Raw genomic sequence first — 10,758 nt, 5'->3', positions numbered from 1 at the left:
GCGTTACTATGCTGTCACCTTATTTCTTAAGGACACATCACAGGTTCTACATCAAATAGCGAGCTTCAGTAATTAGGTGCTTGCCCTGATAATTAACCAAGTGGCCTCACCAATGTGGCTTAGGCCCACAAGTGCTTAGATAGTAAAGCATTGAAATTGTGTCTCAGGTGAGCCCCAAGACTTGGTCAACAAGTTCTGGCCTTGTCATGTGACATGTTTGGGGCATATTGTTTGGCAATCATATTTGACTGCATGTGATCTTGACTTGAGGTCAGTGTTTCTTAACTTTGACTCTATTGGCTTTTGGGGCTGGATACTTTTGTGTTGTGAGAGTTTGGGGTGGGGGTGAGGGGGTGCTGTCCTGTACATTGTAGGCTGTTTGGCAGCAACGTTGACCCCTACCCATTAGATGCAAAGAAGTACCACCCCAGTCATGACAAACAAAAATAACTCCAGACATTTCCAAATGTCTCCTGGGGGAAGCAAAGTCATCTGTGGTAATAAGTCATATTAACTCTGGTTTATTGAGCCTGGTTAACAAGGTGTCTCCTTTTTATCCTTCACCATTTCATGCTCATCTCATTTTGAGATTTGTGTTTTATTAAAGAGGACACCTTTCAGAGAGTTTACCATTGAACACTACAGATTCCTCAAGGTGTGACCAAAGCACCTCCTTTACTGGAATCACTTGGACTGCTTATTAAAAATGCAGATTCCTTGGCCCTACCTCAGACCCAGTAAATATTAATCTAAAGGAATGGAGGAGCTTGGAAGTGTCCATTTTATTTTATTTTAATATTTATTTATTTTTGAGAGAGAGAGAGACAGAGTGTGAGTGGGGGAAGGGCAGAGAGAGGGAGACACAGAATCCAAAGAAGGCTCCAGGCTCTGAGCTGTCAGCACAGAGCCCCACATGGGGCTCCAACCCATGAACAATGAGATCATGACCTGAGTCAAAGTCGGACACTTAACCAACCGAGCCACCCAGGTGCCCCTGAAGGTATGCATTTAAACAAGTATCCAGAGATATTCTTGCAGAGACTAAACTTTGGAAACGATTGTGTTAGAACCTTTTGCAGAGACTTCAACAATTCTCTTCTGTGATTCCATCACTGCATTTTGGTTTTTAAAGTGATGGCAGCTGGGAGCCCATTACTTTGTCTTAGCAGGGGTGTGTAATACAGTGAGCAAAAGTGCTCTATATAGTCGCACGCTTAATTGACCAAATTCCAAAGAGAGAGGGGTGCATTGTAATCTTGGGTCATCTGTGATTTTGATGTGAGAATCATACCATGGTTGAGGTGCTGAGTCCCAGGAAGTCAACTTACTTCATTTTGTAGTCAAATGGCTTGGGGCCCCGAAAAGTGATTTGCCTAAATTCACACAGCAAGTAAGTGGCCAAATTACATTTAGAATGTTAATTATTTCATTCATTCATTCATCCATTCATTCATTCATTCAGTTGATACTATTGAAAATTTTTATCATCCCCAAAAATGAGTTACAGAGGGATCAAGGCTGATTAAAAGCATCATTTCTGCTCATCATTGAGCAGGTTAGTGGAAACAGGTATCAGTCACATAGTTAAGAGTTAAAGACAACTGTGAAAAGTGCTACAGATATGGGGGACATGGTGGTCGGCCATGATGTTGTCAGTGGATATAGCTAATGCAGGGGAAGGGAGGACAGAAAGGCCTTCCAAAAGAAGTGGTTGAGCTGGTGTCTAGAGGTTGGAGGGAGGGGAGGGAAAAGAATTTCATCAGAATAAGCAGCAAGTGCCAAGGTTTGAGAGTGAGAAGAAGAATGGTACCTTCGATGAACGAAAAGACAGTGAAGGTTAAGCATTGAGTTGGGGGCTTTTTAGTCAGTTTAAAGGTAAATTTAAAAAATATTATCCTGAAAGCAATGGGAAGCCATTGAAATATTTTGATGAGTGTGTATGTGTGTGTGTGTCTATCATAACCAGATCTGCCTTTGGTATACACTTTGGTTATTGGAAGCCGATTGTAAGGAGGCAGCTGTCGCTTGACTAGCTCTGAAGCCACTACAGCAGAGTAGGCACATACATCAATAGCTTGCATTGGGTAATGTGAGAGGCTGAAAAATGGATCCCCCAACATGTTCATTCTGACCCTATAGCCTGTGAATATGTTACCTTACCGTGCCACTGCCTTACCTGCAGAAGTGGGTAAATGAAGGAACTTAATCTGGGGAGCTTATTCTAGATTATTCAAGTGGGCTCAATGTGATCCTTATAAGAGGCAAACAAGGTGGTCATGGTCTGTAAAGGTAGTAAAAGCAAGAGAGAGGAGGGAGGCAGGGAAGGGGCCATGGCCAAAGAATGCGGGTGACCTCTGAAGCTAAAAAAAAAAAAAAAGAAAGGCTAGAAAACAGGTCTTCCACTCAGAGCCTGTAGAAGAAACCAACCATGATGACATCTTTTTTTTAATTTAAAAAAATTTTTAAATTTATTTTTGAGAGACAGATAGAGACAGCATGAGCAGGGGAGGGTCAGAGAGAGAGGGAGACACAGAATCTGAAGCAGGCTCCAGGCTCGGAGCTGTCAGCACAGAGCCCGAAGTGGAGCTCGAACCCACGAACCGTAAGATCATGACCTGAGCTGAAGTCGGACGCTTAACCAAGCGAGCCACCCAGGCACCCCCAGCCATGACGACACCTTGATTTCAGACTTCTGAGCATGAGAGTTTTAAGATAATAAGTTTGTGTTGTTTTAAGCTACCGAGTTTGTGGTATAGTTTGTAGCATTAGGAAATAATAATTCTAATTTCTAAATAATAATTCCAGAGGTGGTGAAGTGGAGATTGAGAGAAATTAATAGACTCAAGAGACTTTCAGAAGGGAAAATGGACAGCACTTTGCCATACATTGGATTTGCAAGTGAGGGGGTGTCAAGGGTGACTTTGGGGTATTGATTCTGATTATTCAGGTAGTATCCTCCCACAGCCTGGATGTAGATCTTATTTTCATAGTGAAAACCAGATACAGTTTCTGAGTATGGGGCTCTAGATGACAATAATTAAATTTTGTATGAAAGTTAGTAGATTAACGGAAGGGAGGTCATATTTTGAGGGTCCCAGTATTTGATTGTCAGACAGCAATAGTTAGGAAGATTAAAATCAAGGGTCTGAGTGAGCATCTTCTCCAGGATAACTTTACATTATAGAAGTATGACAGTTCTCTTTATATGCTTCTTGTAAAAATAATTAGATGCTGTCTCCACTGGCTATTTTATTATCTCTAATTGTTCCAAGTGCCTTACAGAGCTTCCTAACTGGAGGACCTCAGCACCGAATTACAGGTGTGCCAGAGGTACTGCTGGTCCAAGCCTCTGGATGATTTGGGCAGGATCTGGGGTGGCAGAGCTCAGGGCATGGCTATCTGCACTCAGTGAGTCTCACTTGATTACTCCACTGTATCCTAAAGATGTGTAATGTACTGTGCATGTTGTGGGGAAAAGATTGGGAAGCACTTCCCCTTGGTATTCCTTCTTACAGTGTCTTCCACGTATGTCTTGTATCAGAATCCCTGGTGGGGGTATTGGGTGATAATCCCGATAGATGATTGTTAACCCACATGTGTTCAGTCTATTTCTCTAACAATTCTTTTTTTTTTTTAAGTTTATTTATTTATTTTGAGAGAGAGAGAGAGAATCCCAAGCAAGTTCTGCTCTGTCAGTGCACACTGTGACGTGGGACTTGATCCCATGAACTATAAAATCATGACCTGAGCTGAAACCAAGTGTCAGACATTTAACTGACTGAGCCACCCAGGCGCCCCTACCTCTCTAACAAGTCTGAATTTCATTCCCTTGTTTACACCTCCCCTCTAGTTTAGGCTCCTATCGTCTCTTACCTAACTCGGTGTGACGGCTTTTATGGGACTCTATTGATTATCAATCCAGTGACCATTCCTTTCCTTCTTTCTAGGCTAACAGAGCCTGTTTTGCACTCTACCAGCAGAAAATGCCTGGTACATGTTTTTCCAGACTCCTCTGGAGCCGAATCATGAGCCGTGATTCGGTTCTGGATCATGGGACTCACAAGGAATCCACTGGAAGGCAAATGTGAAATGAATTCTTTGGAGACAGCAAACACAAAGGAGCTGTGGGAGAAGAAATCGTCTTTTCTGCTTCCTGGTTTTGGATGTTGATGCAGAGGACTATGAAGCATGCACCTGCTGCTGCGATCCCGCAGCCATGGGGAGAGACAGAGAGGGTCCCAGCTCTGCATCCTGGCATTGCCAAGCCCTGAAGTAGCCCTGGAATGGCCCGTGTTCTTGTTTCCTATTAGTGGTGAAAAATAAACTTTTTGTTTAAGCAGGCTTCAGATTGGGTTTTTGTTACTTGCAGCCGAAAGCATTCCTACTAGATACAATTTTAAATCTGACCTTCATACATACCTCCAGGATTTCCCCATTCCGATGCATCTTCCACACTGTCTGAGTAGTGATAGTTCAGAAATGTAAACTGATTATGCCACTCCTAGCTTAGTGCATGAATGGCTCCCTTTGCCTCCAAGGCACCTACAGTCTCCTGTGCTCCCAACTACCTTTTCAGCCCCACCTTCCATGAATTCTCCTGTCACTATGGCTAGGACCCCTTTGGATCATCTGTGACTCCTGGAAGACACTGTACTATTTAACACTGTTGAGACTTTACTCTAAAACACTTCTTCCTGGAATATCTCCTAAATCCACTATCCCCTCTATGCAATGCCCACCAATAAAATACTCATTTTCAAGACCCAGCTCAAATATGTGTTCCTTCCAGAATGAAGCTTTCCATGGCCAATACGCCATCCTCCCCCTCCCCCCATTTCAAGGAGACTTGTTCACTCTCTTTCATCCCTAAAGTCTACAGAAGGCAGTAGGGACTTCCAGGGTAGAATGTATAACACTGTTTATTCATTTACTTGTCATTTTCCATTTAATTACCATTTCCCATTCATCTTCAGATCCTTAGAGCCTAACAGTATACCTGAAACACAGCAGATGCCCAATAAATGTCTGTAAGAGTCAATGTTCGAAAAGATAAATGGAAGAGAATTCTTGTATTATAGAGTAACCACTGACATATAATTTAAAACTCATTTAAAGGATTCCCTTGTAATTTCTCTCTCATTAGTAATGAATTATAATATTTTGAAGCTGGAAACTTTATCTTACAAGACAAGAACTGGTTTTTTTTACAGTTCATTTATTTATTTTGAGAGAGAATGAGAGAGAGAGAGAGAGAGAGCCTGAGAGCAGAAGAGGGGCAGAGAGAGACAGAGAGACAGAAAATCCCAAGCAGGCTCCACATTGTCAGCATGAAGCCTGATGCAGAGCTTGAACTCACAAACCATCAGATCATAACCTGAGGCAAAATCAAGGGTTGGATGGTTAACTGACTGAGCCACCCAGGCACCCTAAGATAAAAGCTATTTTTATTGTGCATACTGAAATTGACTCTAAGATCTGTACGTAGTACATTACTTGCTTCTTTGTAGAAAATCAAAGAGGAAGATTCTTCCCTATCTTTATTCATGTCAGACTTTATTTAAAATCAAAGAAATGTGAAAGGAGAAATCAAGTTATTCGTTAAATAATCTTAAGATTTTTATTAAAAGAGAAAAAGCTCATGAACTTTATCCAAACTGATAATTATCCAGTTATGATTAGTCCAATACTGTGTTATTTTTTATGTGAGAATATATTTTCCTCTTTGTCAAACCTCCATGTCACATGACTATAGTTTTTTGTTTTTTGTTTCTTCTTGTTTTTTAGACACTCACAAAAGTAAGACATTTTACTGCAATTGGTTTATACAATTTTCACTGTGGCTCCCCACATCACATTTCTTCTCATGTTGGGAGGCTCTGGAAGGTGTATGGGCCTTTTTGGCATCTGGCTTAAGGAGAGGTTGAGTAGGAGATACATTTAATTTGGATATTGGGGCTTGCAGATTTATGTGGCTTGCAGGCACTTCTGTATCTAATTAGGCTATTTCTAGCCATCCTTATGTGAGAATGGCTCCCAGGAATTCTGGCCATCCACTCCATTGATTCACCCAAAAAGTTTGAACGTGAAGATGCAGAAGCAGGGGTCATATCTCAGCATGAATTTGCCCCGTGGAATTCAGCACAGGATGCGTAGTGGAGAAGATAGTTTGAAATGATGGAGTCTATGGACAAATGTTATAGAACTATGACAGTGGTCAAGCAGTAAAAATACTTTTTTTCAGAATTTTGTAATAACTGTGATTTTTGTTAGTGTGTAAATTTTTTGGTGATTTCTTTTAGCATTTAGCAGATGTTTCATTTTGCACTTAATTTTGTATTTTTATGTGGTATTCTTTTTCATAAAAAAGGGTTCTCAGCATTGTATAAACTTCACACTTTACAGACCCGACACCTCCCCTAGATAAACCTGTATCAGAAGAAAGCTCTCTTAGGTCCCATGAGGATTAAGCTAGCTAAGAGTTATGTTTTAAAATGACTTGTTGCTAATGTGTCTCCCTAAAATTTTCTTGGGCTAGGAATTTTTGTAGACTTTCTGGAGAAAATTCAGGATGCTTGCTATAAACAGGGCCTAAGATTTTAAGGGCTTTTAAAAAAATGTTTATTTATTTATATTGAGAGAGAGAGGGAGAGAGAGCGTGCATGAATGAGTGGGTGAGGGGCAGAAAGAGAGGGAGGGAGAGAGAGAGAATCCCAAGGTTCCAAGTTGTCCATGCAGAGCCCAATGTGGGGCTCCGTCTGACAAACTGTGAGATGGTGACCTGAACCAAAATCAAGAGTCAGAGACTTAACCGACTGAGCCACACAGGGACCCCTGGAGACTAGTATTTTAAAATGATGGTTTATTTTAATTTTTATTCACCATTACTATTCAGATACAGAGCTGGGTGTTATGCCCTGCAGGGCATAGCTAGTGTCTCAGAATGGGTAGGCAGGTGAGGGGGGAACTCATTTAAACAGAGTGTCATAATTGAACTTTGGCATTGATTCAAGTCTTTTTTCCTTTCCGTTGCACGATGCTAGTTTTTGTTTCATTTTTCTTTTTTCCAAAGGTTATTGGTTTTTCTTTACAGAGCAGAGCAATGTGATGACAGCAGAAAAATAGTGTACATCATTCTATGGTTTTTAAGGAAGGCTCTACCGTTGAATAACCTTTATATTTTAGCAGCAGAGCTCATTTTAATTCCCTGAATTTGTTGAGGCCTAAGTCACATGAAGTGTTGGAATTTTAAGACCCGAGTCATCCTAAGTGTGGCCATGGAGCTTTGTTCACAAAAAAAGATGACAGCACAGCACTGTGGATTTTCAAAAAGGCTTCTTCTGTAGTTAATCAATTAATGGTTTGAAGGCTGGCAGAGTTTTATGTTTTTCCAGGTGTTTCACCTTGCTTTTGGATTCAACGTGTAACCTCTATGTACTCCCAGAAATTTAGACCTTAGTTGCTGGTGACAGGGAGGAATGTTATCTCCAGGATCTAAAGTAAAATTTGAGGGGACATTATGGAAGAGACATAACCTTTCCATGGCCTTCTGAGAACGATTCATGATAGCTCTGTGCCTTTGTATTTCTGTGCCACATCTCCTGCTGTGTTTTCTGTAAGTTTTCTACTAAGTGCCATTCTGGGATATCTCAGTGCAAGTATCTAGAACAGGTTATTAGGTCTTGCATGACCCACGGTAGTTTTGATCAATCTTGTCCCTTTCATTCATATTTGAGAACTAAATTTCTATTAAGAAAGGAGTGACTTTCCTTCCCATTCCTGAGATGTGAGAAGTGAAATGTTGACCTGATATATCACCTGACCCTTCACAGTTCTGTCACATTTGTCAGATAATCTGCTTTTAATAGACCCAGTTAAAAAAAAAAAAGTACACATTTCAGGATAAAATTTGTCATTCATTTTTCTATTTTGTTACTATTTTCAATATTTATTTTAAATGTTTTTTTAATAAGTTTTTTTTTTTTGAGAGAGAGAGAGAGAGCATCAGTAGGGTAGAGATAAAGAGTGATGGAGAAAAAAGACCAAGAGCAGGCATCACCCTATCAGCACAGAATCTGACGCAAAGCTTGAACTCACAAACCATGAGATCATGACCTGAGTCGAGCTCAAGAGTCAGATGCTTAACCAACTGAGCCACCCGGGCTGCTGCCCTCCATAGTTATTTCAAAAAAGGGTATCAGATCAACAAATCACATTTATTTGACAATTCATTTTGAGAAAGAACCCACAAACTCCATTTTATTTTTATTTTATTTATTTATTTTTTTAAAACAATTATAAGGTTATGCGTTCAGGCAGTAGTCTCGAAATGTGATGTTGGATATAGTTCAGGTGAGAATTATAATTAAGATTAATTTTTTAACCAGCTTTTAAACCAGAGTAGCTGTAGATAGAGAAAAAATAAATAAAAAGGAGACTTTCCTGCAAGTTCTGTGGCATTTGTCTTGCACACTACCCAAAAGAGAATTCTTCAATCAAGTGAACACTAAGAAATACCTCAAGGTTTAGTTGGGTTCACTATTTATTATTTCATGGATTAATTTATTTGATGCAGGTTTATAGAATTCCAACTATGTGCTGTGGAAATTCAGAGAGCAAGAGGACTGAATAAGGGTTGACAAGTTCAGAACCTTTCTGGGTTTTACAAAGCCTGTTTGTGGTGAATTAGATCTCGGGTCTGTAGGACCCAGTTCTTTGAAGTCGCTGCAATGCTTTTTTAGTGGAGGGACACACTTTGTTTGAAGGGCTCCTATGCCTGCATCGGATGACATCAGAGCTTTCTTAAGCAGCTGTAAAGACATCTAACGCAAGGGCAAATCACATTAATGAGCCTTTTGTGATGTCAAGAATGAAAATGAGTGTCAAGAATGAAAATGAGGGCCCTATGTTTTTCACCACACCCCACGGCCAGGGTATATAAAGAAGGTTCTGGGACTGGGGAATCCATCACACAGAGGAAACACATTCCCCTGCTACCTGAGCCCTCCTCTTCAGACACCATGCACTGCAACAACTTCTCCGGTACCGTCTTCCCAGGGTGCTACTGGGGCAGCTACGGCTACCCCTTGGGGTACAGCGTGGGCTGTGGCTTCGGCAGCACCTACTCCCCCGTGGGCTATGGCTTCGGTTATGGTTACAACGGCTGTGGGGCCTTCGGCTACAGGAGATACTGGCCTTTTGACCTCTACTGATTTGCTGAAATTGCCGAGGCGCAGAATCTTCTCTCCCAAGGCTGAGAGGCACCCTTCCACGTCAGTCCTCTACCTCCGTCTTTAGTCCTCCTGTGCTGCTCGACCTCCCAGGCGCTGCTTCTCAGACCTAGCACCAGAGTCCAGGGGGAAGAACATAGAAGAGCAGATGGAGCCCCCAGCTGCCTTCCCTGGATGGTGTCCTTCGAGACATTTTCAGAAACTTGATACCCCAATTTTTATTTCTTCCGAATTTTCACCATGCTCACAACTCTTGATAAAGTTGTGGGTATGGGTGTGGAATTTTCAATAAACTTGTCTCAGCCAGCATAAGACTCACCTGAGCCCAGTTTCCTTTCTTGGTGTGTGAATGCTTTCTGTTGCACCGAGTGGGGAGGGGAGGGGATTCATTTTTTCTCCTGCGGGCTTTAGAAGCAGTGACACGGCAAATAATCCTTGACCTGGGTGTGATAAACAGTCAAGAGGGGGCTGCTTGTAAGGAAAAGAAAAATGCTGATCTTAACCTTCCTTTAACTCTGACATCCACCTCCAATCTCTTAGCCAATAATGCACCATTCAGTGCTTGGTGTCCTTCATCTCACCACTCCTGCCCCTCCTCAAGGAAATCCAACATGGTGCTGGTGGGGGGAGGTGGTGGTAGTGGTGCGGGGAGGGTGGTTGTGGGGTGGGGGGGAGGGGATGGAGGGCTTTTCCACTTATTTCTCTATGAGTGCAAATGAAACCCACCATGTTCTCTCTCCCAGCGACTAAAAAATGTAGCATAAAGTACCTATTGAAAGATTCTGAGGCCTCATATAATAGAATAGCTATAGGTTTATTTTAGGAGCCTGAGAGTCTTTTACGGGAAGGGATAGTTGCCTCCTGGAAAAATATCTATGGTGTTTATTTTACATCTTAGAAACTCTAGGTTAGAAACAATGTTGGAAAAGTTCTTAATCTTTGTACAATGAATACCAGGTAGTGAGTTTTACTCTTTAGAGATATGAGTTACTTCATAAACATGAGGGCGGGGGGGATAACTGTAAAGAAGTGTTTCCGAAGATATATCAGTCTTATTCTGGGTTTCTTTAGAGAAAAGAGCATTATTCCTTGTCAAAAATGTTTCAATCCTCTTGTTGAAAGCATTTTATGTATAGTACAAATATTCTCAGTGACAGCGAGCTTTGCTTAACCCTTTGCTCTTTTATTGAATATCTGCACATGGCTATATTGGCTATGATTCACCTTGTAACCAAAAGTGTAAAGGCTATTTGGAGAGATTAATTTGGAAGAGAGCATTTTCTCCACCATATTTCATCCAACAGAAATCTTTAAAAAGAAATCTTGTTCAAGGATTTACTTAGTCGATTCTTTCCCAGTACACCATTGTGATAGCTGATAAAATCTCCAGTTTGAAACTTCCTAGTAGCTGTATATTAATTCATACTGAGAATTATAATGTAAACATGTATGTTAGAATAGAATAGAAAATGAAAAGAGGGGTTTCTCAGGAATTAGAGTGTCAGGTTGAAACTAGATGTCTGTTCCACTG

General features: G+C 41.1%; 1 protein-coding gene across 1 annotated transcript; it reads left to right on the top strand.

The window, feature by feature from the left end:
• The first annotated feature begins 9,017 nt into the window (after positions 1 to 9,017).
• Positions 9,018 to 9,209, top strand: LOC120229364 (keratin-associated protein 8-1). Its single transcript, XM_039228322.1, has one exon. The coding sequence runs from the start codon at positions 9,018 to 9,020 to the stop codon at positions 9,207 to 9,209; it is 192 nt and encodes a 63-aa protein (XP_039084253.1).
• The last annotated feature ends 1,549 nt before the right edge of the window (positions 9,210 to 10,758 follow it).

Source organism: Hyaena hyaena, unplaced genomic scaffold, assembly GCF_003009895.1.
Source record: "Hyaena hyaena isolate Hyena2069 unplaced genomic scaffold, ASM300989v1 scaffold_2, whole genome shotgun sequence".
Taxonomy (NCBI): domain Eukaryota; kingdom Metazoa; phylum Chordata; class Mammalia; order Carnivora; family Hyaenidae; genus Hyaena; species Hyaena hyaena.
The sequence above is the reverse complement of the archived record's forward strand: the minus strand, read 5'-3'. Positions and strand labels throughout refer to the sequence as shown.